Consider the following 19392-nt stretch of genomic DNA (forward strand, 5'->3'; position numbering starts at 1 on the left):
ACCTGTGGTTTCCATTTCATCATCCATTCCCTCTGAAATTCCTGAGTTCCTGTCTGACTATCGTGACGTCTTTGAAGAATCCAAGCTTGGTTCGTTACCTCCGCACCGAGAGTGCGATTGTGCCATAGATTTAATCCCGGGTAGTAAATACCCAAAGGGTCGTTTATTTAATCTGTCTGTGCCTGAACATGCTGCTATGCGAGAATATATAAAGGAGTCCTTGGAAAAGGGACATATTCGTCCATCGTCATCTCCCTTAGGAGCCGGTTTTTTCTTTGTGTCAAAAAAAGACGGCTCTTTGAGACCATGTATTGATTATCGGCTTTTGAATAAAATCACTGTTAAATATCAATACCCATTGCCGTTGCTGACTGATTTGTTTGCTCGCATAAAGGGGGCCAAATGGTTCTCTAAGATTGACCTTCGTGGGGCGTATAATTTGGTGCGAATCAGGCAGGGGGATGAGTGGAAAACCGCATTTAATACGCCCGAGGGCCACTTTGAGTATTTAGTGATGCCTTTTGGTCTTTCTAATGCTCCGTCAGTTTTCCAGTCCTTTATGCATGATATTTTTCGCGATTATTTGGATAAATTTATGATTGTGTATCTGGATGATATTCTGATTTTTTCGGATGACTGGGACTCTCATGTCCAGCAAGTCAGGAGGGTTTTTCAGGTTTTGCGGTCTAATTCTTTGTGTGTGAAGGGTTCTAAGTGTGTTTTTGGGGTACAGAGGATTTCCTTTTTGGGATATATTTTTTCCCCCTCTTCCATTGAAATGGATCCTGTCAAGGTTCAAGCTATTTGTGATTGGACGCAGCCCTCTTCTCTTAAGAGTCTTCAGAAATTTTTGGGCTTTGCTAACTTTTATCGTCGATTTATTGCTGGTTTTTCGGATATTGCTAAGCCATTGACCGATTTGACTAAGAAGGGTGCTGATGTTGCTGATTGGTCCCCTGATGCTGTGGAGGCCTTTCGGGAGCTTAAGCGCTGTTTTTCCTCTGCCCCTGTGTTGCGTCAGCCTGATGTTGCTCTACCTTTTCAGGTTGAGGTCGACGCTTCTGAGATCGGAGCTGGGGCAGTGTTGTCGCAGAAAAGTTCTGACTGCTCCGTGATGAGGCCTTGTGCCTTCTTTTCCCGTAAATTTTCGCCCGCTGAGCGGAATTATGATGTTGGGAATCGGGAGCTTTTGGCCATGAAGTGGGCTTTTGAGGAGTGGCGCCATTGGCTTGAGGGGGCCAGACATCAGGTGGTGGTATTGACTGACCACAAAAATTTGATTTATCTTGAGACCGCCAGGCGCCTGAATCCTAGACAGGCGCGCTGGTCATTATTTTTCTCTCGGTTTAATTTTGTGGTGTCATACCTACCGGGTTCTAAGAATGTTAAGGCGGATGCCCTTTCTAGGAGTTTTGAGCCTGACTCGCCTGGTAACTCTGAGCCCACAGGTATCCTTAAGGATGGAGTGGTATTGTCAGCCGTTTCTCCAGACCTGCGGCGGGCCTTGCAGGAGTTTCAGGCGGAGAGACCTGATCGTTGCCCACCTGATAAACTGTTTGTTCCTGATGATTGGACCAGTAGAGTCATCTCTGAGGTTCATTCTTCTGCGTTGGCAGGTCATCCTGGCATTTTTGGTACCAGGGATTTGGTGGCAAGGTCCTTCTGGTGGCCTTCCCTGTCACGAGATGTGCGAGGCTTTGTGCAGTCTTGTGACGTTTGTGCTCGGGCCAAGCCTTGTTGTTCTCGGGCTAGTGGATTATTGTTGCCCTTGCCTATTCCTAAGAGGCCTTGGACGCACATCTCGATGGATTTTATTTCAGATCTGCCTGTTTCTCAGAAGATGTCTGTCATCTGGGTGGTGTGTGACCGTTTTTCTAAGATGGTCCATTTGGTTCCTCTGCCCAAGTTACCTTCTTCTTCCGAGTTGGTTCCTCTGTTTTTTCAAAATGTTGTTCGTTTGCATGGTATTCCTGAGAATATCGTTTCTGACAGAGGGACCCAATTCGTGTCTAGATTTTGGCGGGCATTCTGTGCTAGGATGGGCATAGATTTATCTTTTTCGTCCGCTTTCCATCCTCAGACGAATGGCCAGACCGAGCGGATTAATCAGACCCTGGAGACATATCTGAGGTGTTTTGTGTCTGCTGACCAGGATGATTGGGTTGCTTTTTTGCCATTGGCGGAGTTCGCTCTCAATAATCGGGCCAGCTCTGCCACTTTGGTGTCCCCGTTTTTCTGTAATTCGGGGTTTCATCCTCGATTTTCCTCTGGTCAGGTGGAATCTTCGGATTGTCCTGGAGTGGATGCTGTGGTGGAGAGATTGCATCAGATCTGGGGGCAGGTGGTGGACAATTTGAGGTTGTCCCAGGAGAAGACTCAGCTTTTTGCCAACCGCCACCGTCGTGTTGGTCCTCGGCTTTCTGTTGGGGATTTGGTGTGGTTGTCTTCTCGTTTTGTCCCTATGAGGGTCTCTTCTCCTAAGTTTAAGCCTCGGTTTATCGGCCCGTATAAGATATTGGAGATTCTTAACCCTGTTTCCTTCCGTTTGGACCTCCCTGCATCCTTTTCTATTCATAACGTTTTTCATCGGTCATTATTGCGCAGGTATGAGGTACCGGTTGTGCCTTCCGTTGAGCCTCCTGCTCCGGTGTTGGTTGAGGGTGAGTTGGAGTACGTTGTGGAGAAAATCTTGGACTCTCGTGTTTCCAGACGGAGACTCCAGTATCTGGTCAAGTGGAAGGGATACGGCCAGGAGGATAATTCTTGGGTGAATGCATCTGATGTTCATGCCTCCGATCTGGTTCGTGCCTTTCATAGGGCCCATCCTGATCGCCCTGGTGGTTCTGGTGAGGGTTCGGTGCCCCCTCCTTGAGGGGGGGGTACTGTTGTGAATTTGGATTCTGGGCTCCCCCGGTGGCTACTGGTGGAATTGAACTGGTGTCTTCATCTTCTCTGTTCACCTGTTCCCATCAAGATGTGGGAGTCGCTATATAACCTTGCTGCTCTGTTAGTTGCTTGCCGGTCAACAATGTTATCAGAAGCCTCTCTGTGCTTGTTCCTGCTCCTAGACAACTACTAGATAAGTTGGACTCTTGTCCATGTTTGTTTTTGCATTTTGTTCCAGTTCACAGCTGTAGTTTCGTTACTGTGTCTGGAAAGCTCTTGTGAACGGGAATTGCCACTCTGGTGTTATGAGTTAATGCCAGAGTTTTAAAGTAATTTCTGGATGGTGTTTTTTGATAGGGTTTTCAGCTGACCATGAAAGTGTCCTTTCTGTCTTCTGCTATGTAGTAAGTGGACCTCAAATTTGCTAAACCTATTTTCATACTACGTTTGTTATTTCATCTCAACTCACCGCCAATACATGTGGGGGGCCTCTGTCTCCTTTCGGGGTATTTCTCTAGAGGTGAGCTAGGACTAAGATTTTCCTCTGCTAGCTTTATTTAGTCCTCCGGCTGGGCTGGGCATCTAGAATCAACGTAGGCATGCTACCCGGCCACTGCTAGTTGTGCGTTAGGTTTAGTTCATGGTCAGCTCAGTTCCCATCTTCCAAGAGTTAGTTCCTATATATGCTTATGCTATGTTCTCTTGCCATTGAGATCATGACAACAGACCAAGCTGGACAAGACAAAAACATGGAAAAGAACTGAACAATAAGGCCACAGCATGTGGACAGCAAAAATCAAGGCCAGAACTTATCTTTGTTGAAATGAACTGCAAAGCAGAAGAGACCAGGCAGGGATGTGAATCCTCCAGGAACAATGGACAACTGGCACTGACTAAAGGGTGAAGCAAGACTAAATAGCCCAGTCAAAATTGCATAAAGTGAACACACCTGATAAATGCTGCGATTCAGAGACAGCAGCGCTACCACTTACAACCACCGGAGGGAGCCCAAGAGCAGAATTCACAACAGTTTTCACTCCATTCTCGCCCCAATTCCTACAAGTGTAAATTCATGAGGAGCGTTGGCTACTCTACAGCAAAAGCTGGAGTAAGCTTTGTAGTGAGACGCAGAAGGATGCACACACCACTATGTGTCATTAAGAGACGTGCGCCTTGTAACGAATCATGAGTGTTTGCTCCAACGCGCCGCTTTATCAAGACAGGAGAGATAATCGCCGATGTTGATGAAACACCATCTATGTCGGGTTATTATTATTATTTATTATTATAGCGCCATTTATTCCATGGCGCTTTACATGTGAGGAGGGGGTTCACTGTAATTGGACACTGCAGAAAAAATCTGCAGAAATTGAACTGCTTTTAAATTTATGCCGTGTCAAAACTGACCATAGAACTTTGGCAGCTCTGAAGGTTGTTACCTGGCTTTCCCGAAACTGACTGTTCTTCTCCCTTTAGTCTTCTTTTCCCTTCTATCTTCTTTTCCCTACTCCCTCATGCCATTATCTTCTTCTCCCTCCTCTTCCTCCCGTCTTCTTCTCCCTCCTCCTCCTCCCATCTTCCTCCTCCTCCTCCTCCCTTTTCCTCCTCCTCGTCCCTCCTCCTTCCATCTTCTCCCTTTTCGTCCTCCCATCTTCTCCCTTTTCCTCTTCCCTCCTCCCTTTTTCTTCTCCCGCTTCCAACTCCCATCTTCTCCCTCTTCCTCCTCGTCCCTTTTTCCTCCTCCCATCTTCTCCCTTTTCCTCCTCCCGTCTTCTTATCCCTCTTCGTCCCTCTTCCTCATTCTCCCTCTCTTCCTCTTCCTCGTCCCTCTTCCTCCTCCTGTCTTCTTTCACCTCCTTCTTCTCCCTCCTCCTTCCGTCTTCTTCTCCCTTTTCCTCCTCCCATCTTCTCCCTTTTCCTCTTCCCTCCTCCCGTCTTCTCCCTTTTCCTCCTTCTCCCTCCTTCTTCTCCCTCTTCCTTCTCCTTCTCCCTCTTTCACCTCCCTTCTCCCTCTTTCACCTCCCTTCTCCCTCTTTCACCTCCCATCTTCTCCCTCTTCCTCCTCTTCCTCCTCCTCATCCCTCTTCCTCCTCCTCGTCCCTCTTCTTCCTCCTCGTCACTCTTCTTCCTCCTCGTCCCTCTTCCTCCTCCTCGTCCCTCTTCCTCCTCCTCGTCCCTCTTCCTCCTCCTCGTCCCCCTTCCTCCTCCTCCTCGTCCCTCTTCCTCCTCCTCGTCCCCCTTCCTCCTCCTCCTCGTCCCTCTTCCTCCTCCTCCTCGTCCCTCTTCCTCCTCCTCGTCCTTCTTTCTCCTCCTCCTCGTCCCCTCTTCCTCCTCCTCCTCGTCCCTCTTCCTCCTCCTCCTCATCCCTCTTCCTCCTCCTCGTCGTCCCTCTTCCTCCTCCTCGTCGTCCCTCTTCCTCCTCCTCGTCGTCCCTCTTCCTCCTCCTCGTCGTCCCTCTTCCTCCTCCTCGTCGTCCCTCTTCCTCCTCCTCCCTCTTCCTCCTCCTCCTCGTCCCTCTTCCTCCTCCTCGTCCCTCTTCCTACTCCTCCTCGTCCCACTTCCTCCTCCTCCTCGTCCCTCTTCCTCCTCCTCCTCGTCCCTCTTCCTCCTCCTCCTCGTCCCTCTTCCTCCTCGTCCCTTTTTCCTCCTCCCATCTTCTCCCTTTTCCTCCTCCCGTCTTCTCCTTATCCCTCTTCGTCTCTCTTCTTCATTCTCCCTCTCTTCCTCTTCCTCGTCCCTCTTCCTACTCCCGTCTTCTTTCACCTCCTTCTTCTCCCTCCTCCTTCCGTCTTCTTCTCCCTTTTCCTCCTCCTCCCATCTTCTCCCTTTTCCTCTTCCCTCCTCCTGTCTTCTCCCTTTTCCTCCTCCCTCCTTCTTCTCCCTCTTCCTTCTCCTTCTCCCTCTTTCACCTCCCTTCTCCCTCTTTCACCTCCCTTCTCCCTCTTTCACCTCCCATCTTCTCCCTCTTCCTCCTCTTCCTGTCCCTCTTCTTCCTCCTCCTCGTCCCTCTTCCTCCTCCTCGTCCCTCTTCCTCCTCGTCCCTCTTCCTACTCCTCATCCCTCTTCCTCCTCCTCGTCCCTCTTCCTCCTCCTCCTCGTCCCTCTTCCTCCTCCTCCTCGTCCCTCTTCCTCCTCATTTCTCTTCCTCCTCCTCCTCGTCCCTCTTCCTCCTCCTCCTCGTCCCTCTTCCTCCTCCTCGTCGTCCCTCTTCCTCCTCGTCGTCCCTCTTCCTCCTCCTCGTCCCTCTTCCTACTCCTCCTCGTCCCCTTCCTCCTCCTCCTCGTCCCTCTTCCTCCTCCTCCTCGTCCCTCTTCCTCCTCCTCCTCGTCCCTCTTCCTCCTCCTCCTCCTCGTCCCTCCTCATCCCTCTTCCTCCTCCTCATCCCTCTTCCTCCTCCTCGTCCCTCTTCCTCCTCCTCCTCCTCGTCCCTCTTCCTCCTCCTCCTCCTCGTCCCTCTTCCTCCTCCTCCTCCTCGTCCCTCTTCCTCCTCCTCCCTCTTCCTCCTCCACCTCGTCCCTCTTTCACCTCCCTTCTTCTCCCTCTTTCACCTCCCTTCTTCTCCCTCTTTCACCTCCCTTCTTCTTTCACCTCCCTTCTTCTCCCTCCTCCTCCGTCTTCAGCCTTTTCCTAGACCCTCCTCCCGTCATCTTCCTTTTCCTCTTCCCTCCTCCCGTCATCTTCTCCCTCTTCCTCCTCGTCCTTTTTTCCTCCTTCCATCTTTTCCCTTTTTCTCCTCCCGTCTTCTCCCTCTTTCACCTCCTTCTCCCTCCTCCTCCCGTCTTCTCCCTCTTTCACCTCCTTCTCCCTCCTCCTTCCGTCTTCTCCATTTTCCTCCTCCTCCTCCCATCTTCTCCCTTTTCCTCTTCCCTCCTTCCGTCGTCTTCTTCCTTTTCCTCTTCCCGTCTTCTCCGTCTCCCTCTCCCTCCTCCTTGTCCCTTTTCCTCCTCCCGTCTTCTTCTCCCTTTTTCCTCCTCCTGTCTTCTTCTCCCTATTCCTCCTCTTTTTCCCTCCTCCCATCTTATCCCTTTTCCTCCTCCTGTCTTCTCCCTCTTCCTCCTTCTCCCTCTTCCTTCTCCTTTTCTCTCCTCCGTCTTCTCCCTTTTCTCCCTCCTCCCTCTCCCTCCTCCCTCCCTCTTCTTCCTCCCTCTTCCTCCTCCCTCTTCCTCCTCCTTTTCCCTCCTCCCATCTTCTTCCTCTTCCTCCCATCTTCTCCCTCCTCTTCCTCCTCCCCGTCTTCTCCTTCTCCCTCCTCCTGTCTTCTCCCATCTTCTCCCTCTTCCTCCTTCTCCCATATCCTCCTTCTCCCGTCTTCTCCATCTTCCTCCTCCCCGTCTTCTCCTTCTCCCTCTTCCTCCTCCTTCTCCCATCTTCTCCCTCTTCCTCCTTCTCCCTCTTCCTCCTCCTCCTTCTCCCATATCCTCCTCCTGTCTTCTCCTCCCTCTTCCTTCTCCTGTCTTCTTCTCCCTCCTCCTCCCCTCTTCTACTTCTCCCTCTTTTTCACCCATCTTCTCCCTCTTTCACCTCCTCCTTCTCCTCCTCCAGTCTTCTCCTTCTCCCTCTTCCTCCCATTTTCTTCTCCATCTTTCTTTTCCTCTTCCCTCCTCCCATCTCCTCCTCCCTCTTGCTCCTCCTCCTCCTCCCGTCTTCTCCCTCTTCCTCCTCCCGTCTTCTCTGTCTTCCGTGTCTTCTTCCTCCTCCCTCTTCCCTCCTCCCGTCTCCCCCTCCCGCCTTCTTCTCCCTTCTGTCTTTTTTTTCTCCCTCCTCCTTCTCCCGTCTTCTCCTTCTCCCTCTTCCTCCTCCTTTTCCCGTCTTCTCCTCCCTCTTCCTCCTCCCTCTTCCTCCTCCTTCTTCCATCTTCTCCCTCTTCCTCCTCCTTCTTCCGTCTTCTCCCTCTTCCTCCTCCTTCTCCCGTCTTCTCCTTCTCCCTCTTCTTCCTCCTCCGCCTCGGTCTTCTTCCCCTTTTCCTCGTCCCTCCTCCTGTCGTCTTCTTCCTTTTCCTCTTCCCTCCCCCCGTCGTCTTCTTCCTTTTCCTCTTCCCCCGCTTCCTCCTCGTCCCTTTTTACTCCACCCATCCTCTTTTCCCTTTTCCTCCTCCCGTCTCCTTCTCCCTCCTCGTCCCTCTTCCTCTTCCTCGTCCCTCTTCCTCCCTCTTCCTCATCCCTCTTCCTCATCCCTCTTCCTCCTCCCGTCTTCGCCCTCTTTCACCTCCTCCTTCTACCTCCTTCTTCCGTCTTCTCCCTTTTCCTCATCCTCCTCCCATCTTCTCCCTTTTCCTCTTCCCTCCTCCTGTCTTTTCCTCCTTCTCACCTTCCTTCTCCCATCTTCTTCCTCCTCCTTCTTCTCCCTCTTCCTCCTCCTCGTCCCTCTTCCTCCTCCTTGTCCCTCTTCCTCCTCCTCGTCCCTCTTCCTCCTCCTCCTCGTCCCTCCTCCTCCCTCTTCCTCCTCCTCCTCGTCCCTCTTCCTCCTCGTCCCTCTTCCTCCCTCTTCCTCCTCGTCCCTCTTCCTCCTCCTCCCTCCTCGTCCCTCTTCCTCCTCCTCCTGTCCCTCTTCCTCCTCCTCCTCGTCCCTCTTCCTCCTCCTCCTCCTCGTCCCTCTTCCTCCTCGTCCCTCCTCCTCCTTGTCCCTCTTCCTCCTCCTTGTCCCTCTTCCTCCTCCTTGTCCCTCTTCCTCCTCCTCGTCCCTCTTCCTCCTCCTTGTGCCTCTTCCTCCTCCTCGTCCCTCTTCCTCCTCCTCGTCCCTCTTCCTTCCATCTTCTCCCTCTTTCACCTCCCTTCTTCTCCCTCTTCCTCCTCGTCCCTTTTTCCTCCTCCCATCTTCTTCTCCCTTTTCCTCCTCCCGTCTCCTTCTCCCTCTTCCCTCTTCCTCCTCCTTTTCTCTCCTCCCATCTTCTCCCGCATCCTCCTCCCATCTTCTCCCTCTTTCTCCTCCCGTCTTCTTCTCCCTTTTCCTCCTCCCGTCTTCTCCTTCCTTCCGTCTTCTTCTCCCTTTTCCTCCTCCCATCTTCTTCTCCTTCTCCCTCCTTCTTCTCCCTCTTCTTCCCTCTTCCTCCTCCCTCTTCCTCCTCCTTTTCCCTCCTTCCATCTTCTTCCCCTCCTCTTCCTCTTCCCGTCTTCTCCCTTCTCCTCCATCTTCCTCCTCCCCGTCTTCTCCTTCTCACTCCTCCCCGTCTTCTCCTTCTCACTCCTCCCCGTCTTCTCCTTCTCCCTCCTCCTGTCTTCTCCTTCTCCCTCCTCCTGTCTTCTCCTTCCTCTTCCTCCTCCTTCTCCCATCTTCTCCCTCTTCTTCCTCCTCCTCCTCCCATATCTTCCTTCTCCTGTCTTCTCCCTCCTCCTCCCGTCTTCCTCCTTCTCTCTCTTCCTCCCATCTTCTTCTCCCTCTTTTTCCTCCCATCTTCTCCCTCTTTCACCTCTTATCCTTATCCTTCTCCCTCTTCCTCCCATTTTCTTCTCCATCTTTCTTTTCCTCTTCCCTCCTCTCATCTAATCCCTCTCGCTGCTCCTCCTCATCCCATCTTCTTCTTCTCCCGTCTTCTTCTTCCTCCTCCTTCTGCCGTCTTTTCCTTCTCCTCCCATCTTCTCCCTCTTCCTCCTCCTTCTCTCATCTTCTTCCTCTTCCTTTCCCGTCTTCTCCCACTTCCTCCTCCTTCTGCCGTCTTTTCCTTCTCCCTCTTCCTCCTCCTTCTCCCATCTTCTCCCTCTTCCTCCTCCTGTCTTCTCACTCTTCCTCCCATCTCCCTCTTCCACCTTCTCCCGTCTTCTTCTCCCTCTTGCTCCCCCTTCTCCTCCTTCTCCCTCTTCCTCCTCCTTCCTCTTCCTCCTCCTCCTCCCATCTTCTCCCTCCTCCTCCTCCCTCTTCCTCCTCCTCCCGTCCTCTCCCTCTTCTTCTTCCTCCTCCTCCTCCCGTCTTCTAATTCTACATCTTCCTCCTCCTCCTCCCGTCTTCTAATTCTACATCCTCCTCCTCCTCCCATCTTCTGCTTCTCCCTTTTCTTCCTCCTCCTCCCATCTTCTGCTTCTCCCTCTTCTTCCTCCTCCTCCCAACTTCTCCTTGTCCCTCTTCCTTCTCCTCCCATCTTCTCCTTGTCCCTCTTCCTCCTCCAGTTGTCTTCTCCCTCTTCCTCCTCCCCCCCTCCTCTTTTGCTCTTGAATAGTTGCAGGTGAATTTGCCTTACAATGACCTATTAGGACTGTAAGCCATGGAACGTCGTGAATGCAGGCATTCATCCATAAGAGGAAAAGGTTTCTAGTTGCATACTTGGCTGCTTGTTTGTAAGGCTTCTCTTTTTTTTTTTTTTTTACGTAAAAGTGGAATTTTCAGGAATAGAATCTGTATTTTTCTCCCACCGGTATAAATGCAGCTTGTGTTCGGTGTGAGTCACGCCTGGTAAAGGAGCGACACGGAAGCCGTGCTAGGAGGCAGGTGACCAGAAGAACACAGAGGACTTTGTGAATAGAGATCCTGGACTTGTCCTCGTCAGTTGGCTCACTGAACGTTTTTATTTATTTTTTTGTCTAATATCCATTATGGCTGCCGGTTACTGTTTCTCATGAGAAAATTTTTATTTATTTATTATTTTTGAACTAAGTGGTTAAAACTACTGATAATTTAGTTTGTCGAAATGTGGATTCGGATCGGAAAAAATATTTGTATTTCTGATAGAAAAATCTAAATTTACTTAAAATTGGACAATTACGGGTATAAATGAAGGGTTTCCGACCCACTTTTTATGATGTCTCCCAACTTCCAATTCTCATTTCCAAGATAATTATGTGAATACATCTGTCCCATCACCCTCCCTTGTCCTGCGTGACCTTCTCGGCGCTCCTGTATTAGGTCAATGTGAATGGAGGATAATTATAATACTAAATGGATGTGAAAGCCAATGTTATGGTTGGGGCATGGGATTCCTGTTCTGTGGGTGGCCACAACTTCCATACATTCCTGCAACGCCCAGAAAACTCAACCAACTGGCGAAGAGGACGTATCCGGAAACTTGACCGGTGGATTTGTCATTTCAAGGTCCAGTGGTGGCCTATTTCCAGCCGTGGTGATTTATGGCCGGTACAAATAGCAGGATGTGTGACTTGGAGATAAAGCTGTTGATTCTTTGCAGCTACCTGCCACTGTTTTTATGGCTTCCGTGAACGTGTTTGGTTTAGAAAAAAGGATAGGTTTTGTTGATATGACGTTTGTGAAGAAATGCGTGAGTAGGATCCCCCCGACGCAGGACAGTGGGATATGTCGCCTAGCGGCTCCGATTGTAAAAGCTGTATACAACACAAGTGCTCTCGGGGTATGTTCACAATTGGCTCAACCTCTTTTTCCACCTGAAAAAGCGCCGAAAAAATGGACACCATGTATAAACTACATAACTACACACGTGTTCAGTCTTTTGTTCCTTCTTAACACCCCTTGGAAATCCGGGAGCATTTAAAAGAAGTAACCTGTTCGTTCTTCCGATCAGAAGACTCTTGTCTCTTAATAAAGATCTTGGGGGAAAAGACAACGATGGCAAAACCGTAAAAAAGTGATGTCTTGTGTGGAAACTCTCCAAATCCTTCTCAAAAGTTTGGAGTTTAGGCTCAGTTTCTACTTCGAAAACTCTTCAAAAAGACTACACATACCAAATTTTGTTTTGGTTTTGTCGAGTTTTTGAGCAGAAACTCTAAACTTGGAAATTGTGCGGAAGTATTTTGAGGATTTTAAGAGTTTCCTGCTCAGCAAAACAAACTCTCTAAGGATCTGTGCCCACACAGATTTATTTTTTGGGGTCAAAAATGTTTATTTTTTTTTAGTGGAAACACTCCTTCTTTAATGCGATCGTTCTGTGCCCATTATGACCGGCCCGAGTGATCCAGTTGACCTCCGAACGACCGTTTTGTTATTCTGTCGGCGGTGAATGCCTGACCTGTTTGCAGTTTGGATCATCCTCTCATCTAAATGGGCCAAAGGGCCGTTTCTTTGATTCTCACACCAATTTTCTTGGTCCATGTAAGTTTCATGGTGAGACTAACCGGCATAACTTGGAGGAACTTCAAGAACGATGAAGGAGGTCTTCACTTCCAGGAACCCCGTCACTACCCTCCATGGTTAGCCCCACCGGATGAGTAGTGCTGGGACACATCACTACACACAATCTGTGGACCGGTTTGGGTCGAAGAACTCCACCAGGACAACACTAGTTGCCCGATAGTCTGCCACGTCGGTCCTTCTCTGTGTTTCATTGGCTGTCCTCCCATGTTATCCAGCTGAGTGTTTGGTGACAGGGCCACACTGATATGACCTGTACACGTGACCATGACTTCTGTTTACTGCTGTCACCACCTGAGCAAAGTCTGAGGCAATTACCTGGTGAGGACCTTGTTTGCTGCCATCTGGAGGAGCTCTGGGTGATCACCTCTGTCTGCTCCACACCAGATGTTCCTGGGGAGAGATGTCTGGAGCATTCATGGATCATTTCCTCCCAAACTAAGAGCGAGTCAATAAAAGCCCCTGCCTTGTGTGACACTCCGCAGATTTGTCAGGGGAACTGTATCATCAGCCATGTGAGTTGGCCTCACAATACACAAGATGGGTTTCTCCTCTGGTCTTTATGGTTGGGCTGATTTATACGATCTGTCTGATTGGTATTTGCAGAGGAGTACTTATAAGGGATGAATAGGAAGCCATCGCACCTGAGAACAAAGCCCTAACACACATCAGGCATTATACATGACACCTGATACTTGCACATGCTCCACTCGGCTGCATACTGTGGACTCCCATTGAAGAAGGCTTTGGTGCAGAAACGCGCGTAGGGGCACTTGGTACCACACTCCAGCTCTGGTAAATCAATCATGCTATTCATTTTTCTGTTTCTAATCAATTTTGGTTAGTTTTGTATGTACTCATTTTAATATTAATCAATAAAGTTTATTTTTCCCTTTTCTAAAATGACCTAACATTATTTTTTTATGATTTATGTTAATCAGGTGTAACCAATTGCTACGGTCCTTACTATTAGGTATCATGTTAATAACTACAACACATTGTTACGTATTTATTTGTTTGGTACTACATATAAGTCGCTGTGTTTTTGCTAACACACACAGGCATTATAAATGACACCTGATCCTTGCCCATGCTCGCCTCTGCTACATACATACATACATACTTATGCAAACACACCCCTGTCACATGTACACGCACACACACCCTTCTGTCATGTGAACACACCCTTCTGTCATGTGAACACACACAACCCAGTTACGTGCACACACCCGCTGTCACACGCACCCCCCATCTTTCACATGTACACACAACCCTGTCACGTGTACACATACGCACACACCCCCTCTGTCACTTGTGTACACACACACCCCTGTCACGTGTACATGAAGACACACACACCCCTGTCACATGTACACACAACCACACCGCTGTCAGGTGTACGCACACTAACACCCCTCTGTGTCGTGCACGCACACCCCTCTGTGTCGTGCACGCACACCCCTCTGTGTCGTGCATGCACACCCCTCTGTGTCGTGCACGCACATCCCTCTGTCGTGCACGCACATCCCTGTGTCGTGCACGCACATCCCTCTGTCACGTGTACACACATCACTCTGTCACGTGTTCACATTCACTCCTGTCACGTGGACACTCACCTGTCACGTGTACGCGCACACACCACTCTGTCGTGCCCACACAACCCGCTATCACGTCTACACACCCCCCTCTGTTACATGCACACACATCCCGTCCCCTGTACTCCCACACACATCCCTGTCACGTGTACACACACACATCTGTCACGTGTATGCGCACACCCGTGTCATGCACACCCCCTGTGTCGTCTACACAAACACCCATCTGTCATGTGTACACACACCCATTACGTGCACACGCCTGTCACGTGTGCATACACCCCGCTATGTCACATGCACACACATCTGTCACGTGTGCACACTCGTCACGTGTACACACACACCCGTTACATACACACACATCCCGTTACATACACACACATCCCCCTCTGTCACGTGTACTCCCACACACCCCTCTATCACGTATACGCACACCTTCTTTCACATGTACACACACGCCTCTGTTACATGTTTCACGTGTAACCACACAACCCTGTCACGTGTACACACATCCCTCTGTCACGTGTACACAGACACACGTCACATGTACAGACACACACCTCTGTCGTGCACACATGCATCCCTGTGTCGTGCCCACTTCCCTTCTGTCACATGCACACACCCCTCTGTTACGTGTACACACATCCCTCTGTCACTTATACACACATCTTTCACGTGTACCCCCACACACCCGTCACGTGTACGCGCAGGCACACCCGTCATGTGTACGCGCAGGCACACCCCTCTGTCATGTGTACGCGCAGGCACACCCCTCTGTCATGTGTACGCGCAGGCACACCCCTCTGTCACGTGTACGCACAGGCACACCCCTCTGTCACGTGTACGCACAGGCACACCCCTCTGTCACGTGTACTCACCCGTCACGTGTACACGCATCCCCTCTGTCACGTGTATGCAGACACCCCCTTTGTCGTGCACACACACTTCTGTCGCGTGTGTACACACCTCTGTTACATACACACATTGTTAATAGCATTTTATGAAATTAGGAAACGCTGTCAACTTTTGTTTCCTGTAACAGCGCCACTCACACCCAAAGGCTTGGTCTGGTATTGCTGCAGAGTCCCGTTTTTTGTTGTTTTGCAGCAGTGTAAGTGCTTTTTATACTCCGCTGCTGCTGATAAAACACTTTTATATACTGAACATTTTGACCAGAAGAAAGTTTGTCTCTGATTATTTTATAGATCTGTTATAACGGGTCACTCCCTGCCGTGTGCGGACCTGTGATCGGGTGTCACCTAACGCTGCTCCGTACACAGATGGGGGGAATATCCTCTCTGCAGACGTCACTTACCATGTATGACGGATTACTAACCGGCCTTCCCTCTCTTCCAGTCTTACTTCGTTTCTGACTATGATCCGACCATTGAGGATTCCTACACGAAGATCTGTAACATTGATGGGAAGCAGACCCGGCTGGACAGTAAGTGCGCCGTGGATATTTTTTTTTTAGGGTAGATTTTAGCTCCTGAGAATCCGATTTATTTAATTCAGTCGTGATATGGCTGTACATCATCACATCGACAGCGCTGCAGCCAATCGTTGAGCTCAGCATCTCGTGCTGTCAACTCATGCAGATGCCCTGAGCTCAGTTTTTAACTGTAGACAATACACGGTCGCATGGCAGAGACTTGGCACTGGACCTGGGGAGGGTGAATAAAGCTTGTTTGTTTTTTAAACTAACTGCAGCCCAGGCACAAGTAAAAGTGATCAGGGGTCTTCAACCCCAGATGGTCAGGTCAATTTTTGCATTGCTGGAGGCGGTAGAACTTGCAAATGGAGGGGAAAAAAAAGTTCAGGCTGGGGGGGGTGTAAGGGAACTGGAGGGACCCCGGAGGGATCTGTGCAGGAATGTCTGGAATGTGACATGGTGATCTCTGCAAATAAAGCGGTAAGGAATTCAGATAAAGAGAAATTCCCAACCTGAGGGGAGAGAACTAGGTGGAGGCTTCTCCTAATAAATGACCATAAATCGCCCTCCTGCACCCATGTATATCCACACCCTGGTCCTTCATGACGATTCATCTGGGACTGTAGGGACTGGAGAGAGATTTATACATAATGGAGAGTAATATAGGGCATATTCTAACAGTGCACGTCTCTTAAAGGGATATTCCGAGGTCAGAATAACTCCATCCAGCGCCGACCAAAAAACGGAAATGAAACCGTGTTGATGCGATGATGTTTCTGAGACCTTTTCAACCCTGATGATACATTTTTAGAGAATCTATGTTCCCACTGTAAAACCTTTTGACTTTTTTTTTTTTTTTTTTCCTCCTACTTTTTTAGTTTTGGACACGGCCGGACAAGAGGAGTTTGGGGCGATGAGAGAGCAGTACATGCGGACAGGAGAAGGGTTCCTGCTCATTTTTGCCATTAATGACCGAGGAAGGTAAATTATTCAAATGACAGAACATGTTTTCTCCTCTGCTGCACGGACAAATGATAGATCCCAGTGTTCTATTCTGATACTTGGCTTTTCTTCCATATTTTTTTTCTCTTGCTCTGCATGTAGTAAAGATGGATATATGTTTTAGCCAAAAACGACTGCTTTCCAAATGACCTCCTTTAACCTCTTGTATAGCTGAGTGCGCGCCGGGGCACAGGAGGCGAGCGCGCGCCGGGGCCCAGGAAGGCGAGCGCGACCCGGGGACAGCTTTTCAGTTAATGCACATCTTGCCAAAAACAAAAAACAGTAAAAAATAAAGTGATCAAAACATGGTGTATATACCCCAAAATGGTAGTGGTAAAAAACTATCTGCTTGCCACGCATAACACAAGGCCTTTTATACAGCTGAAAATTTTGCAAAAAAAAAAATAAGATAACAGGATCCGGGCACGTGCTCATGCCGAAATCGACAGGTTCGTTGCAAATTAGCATTTATTGGAAATACTGATGACCTCATAGTATTTGAGCCAGGGTTGATTTTTGGCGATCCATCGATTCCCATGGCAGCACAGTAACATGTCCTCTTGTATACACAGGGTATTTGTCTATGTAAATAATGGAATTTTTTTTTCCACCAATGATCTGAGCATTTTCTCCTCATTATACTGCTCTAACCTCCCCTCCCCCCGTCTTAATAATTGATAGTTGGTGTTACAGGGAGGAAATGAGACATGGCGTCTGCGATGTCTGGATACTTTAAATAGTCTTATCCTACAGTCCTTGCGCCACACAATGGCAGACAGGGGCGAGGATGCGTCTGACGGCGGGTTTAGATTTTTGTCTTCATTACGGCTTTTATAATCCAATTATGGGTTGATATTGTAACACAACACGCGCATTGTAGCTCCTGCCATCCGCTCTCATGTCAGATCCTGCTTTGTGCTTGATGACTGCAGGTTCAATAGGAGTTAAAAACACAAAAAGAAAAACACCTTAAAGGGGTCATCCATCTTTAGTGACCGTTCTTCTTTACGTAAATGCTTGTATTTGGAGCAGACTTTGCTCTAAGAGCCACATGAAGGTGACGCCATTACCGCCTTCTTCTCTCCCCAGCTTCAATGAGATCAGCAAGTTTCACACGCAGATCCTACGCGTCAAGGACCGAGATGAGTTCCCTATGATCCTGGTGGGGAACAAGGCAGATCTGGATCTCCAGAGACAGGTGAGACCCCCCGCACTGCACGTCTATGCGAAGAACTAGGCCGGACGTCTGCGCACTGTGCGCTTCACGTCTCCCCCATGTTTCGCCGTGGTGACCTGGGCCAACGTGTTCCAGAAGACCGTGCGAAACGAGAAAGGGTTCATGAAATGCATTCAAGACAGTAGTTTGCCCCCCAACATTACATACAAAAAGGAACCTGCGCCCGACGCGCGGTCAGTTGTCAACGCCGAGGAAGAAGATGGGAATCGCAGCTCCTTCTCCGACTCTCGCGGATCTCTCGTAATTTCTTCCCGTTTCCCGTCAGGTAACCAAGGAGGAAGCGCTGACCTTCGCCCGGGAGAATCGGATCCCCTACATGGAGGCCTCCGCCAAGATCCGACTAAACGTAGACGAATCATTCCACGAACTGGTCCGGGCAATCAGGTAATGCAGGAGGCGCTGGTGATATGGAAGTATATAAAATATTAGTATTTTATACATATTTTTCATTGTATTTACAAAAATAAAATATATATAGATAGATAGAGATATACACACTCAACTTTAAGAAAAATATATAAAATATTTATTTTATGCCTTTATTGTGTGTGTGTGTGTGTGTGTGTATGTGTGTGTATATATATATATATATATATATATATATATATATTATTGCTCAAAAAAATAAAGGGAACACTAATATCCCACATGCTAGATATCACTGAATTAAATATTCCAGTTGTAAATCTTTATTCATTACATAGTGAAAATTTGTTGAGAACAGAACCTAAAAATGATCAACGTAAATCACAACTAATATCCCACGGAGGCCTGGAGTTGGAATGATGCTCAAAATCAAAGTGGAAAATGAAGTTACAGGCTGATCCAACTTCAGTGGAAATGCCTCAAGACAAGGAAATGATGCTCAGTATTGTGTGTGGCCTCCATGTGCCTGTATGATCTCCCTACTATACAATGCCTGGGCATGCTCCTGATGAGGCGGCGGATGGTCTCCTGAGGGATCTGGGAGTGGGAATTGATGATAATGGAGCAGGTTCACAGTTCTGTCTGCTGCACCCGCAGTACAGACGTGACCGCTGGACCGGGGTCCTGCAAATCCATTTTCTTACCTCTTGATTTTTTTTTCTATTTTGCATTTCCATCTGCAGTCTGAAGGATTCCTATAAGATGGGCATGTAGTGCGGTGTCCGTGCTCCTGTTACTCGCCCAGCTTGTGAATGTCTTTGGATATCTGCCCATGTGACACTAAGTATCTTCAGCAGAATGTACAAATAACTTACAATTCAGGAGAGTCGTCCTGATTAACCATTTTTTGCACCTTTTCAGGAGTTTTTTTTTTAAGTTTTAATTATTTTTTTTAAGCAGATTTTGGCTTTTGCACCATTTTATGTTGGTGTTGGTCTTTTTTTTTAAAATAATAATCTGGGTTGTTTTTTATTATCCAGATGTTTTTAGCTAAATTATCAGTTGAGACTTCTCAGTGTCAAAATCTTTGTGGTGGGGTAGAGTGCAAGATCTGTTGTTTTTTTTCCTTTTTTTGTTAGACATCATTAAAGCTTTTTGTAAGATTTGTGCAACAATTTCACTACAGAAAGGCGTTAAAGGGCATATTGCTAGACTATAACCAGTGCAATCGCTACTCCTGAGAGTGTCGGGGACGGTGCCTCCATCTTTGGTTTGCCCTGTGCCGCACTTGGAAGTTAATTTTCGATATTTGAGGCTGAGGGGTTCGTAAGTCAGACAGCAGACGAAGAGCAGACGCTTCCTCCATGGTGTAATCCTCCCAGAGTTCAGCGCGGCCTGACCTCACCCCACAGCCATGACACGTTACAGGAGCAGAACTCTCATCATCTGTGGGATACTGTTAACCCCGTCATTGCATCACGTGAGGGGGCGGGAGTAAATTATTGGCGTCATCAGTGTAAAACCTGAGGATCTTTAAAAGGGAAATTGGTATTTACGAAGTTACTAATAAAATCCGTTAATGGGACTCCGTTTACTTAAAAAAAAAAAAAAAAAAAGTCTGCGTGTTGCACAGTCTTGTTAGCTGCAGAATGAGTTAACTGAGGATCCTTCAGTGAGCTCACTTTGATAGCCTGGCAGGGAATTAGTGACTTTTTTTCCCCTCTCTTTATCTGAGCTCTTCTCAGCTGATTTATGCACTCATGGGGAGGGAAACAAAGAGCCCATAAAAGCCAAAGTGCAAAATTTATACCGCAACCCAACAGCAAAAACGATTTTTAGCCCCA

The 19392-nt window shown here is 48.6% G+C and overlaps 1 protein-coding gene across 1 annotated transcript in view; it reads left to right on the forward strand.

The window, feature by feature from the left end:
* Positions 1–19392, forward strand: part of RRAS (RAS related) — a 40592-nt gene that overhangs the window by 18035 nt on the left and 3165 nt on the right. Inside the window, exons 2-5 of the mRNA XM_077259790.1 lie at positions 14868–14955; positions 15822–15924; positions 17035–17143; positions 17448–17566. Of these exons, the coding sequence (XP_077115905.1) occupies positions 14868–14955; positions 15822–15924; positions 17035–17143; positions 17448–17566 (419 nt within the window). The remainder of the gene's footprint in view (positions 1–14867; positions 14956–15821; positions 15925–17034; positions 17144–17447; positions 17567–19392) is intronic.

Source organism: Ranitomeya variabilis, chromosome 4 (assembly GCF_051348905.1).
Source record: "Ranitomeya variabilis isolate aRanVar5 chromosome 4, aRanVar5.hap1, whole genome shotgun sequence".
In the NCBI taxonomy this organism is placed as follows: domain Eukaryota; kingdom Metazoa; phylum Chordata; class Amphibia; order Anura; family Dendrobatidae; genus Ranitomeya; species Ranitomeya variabilis.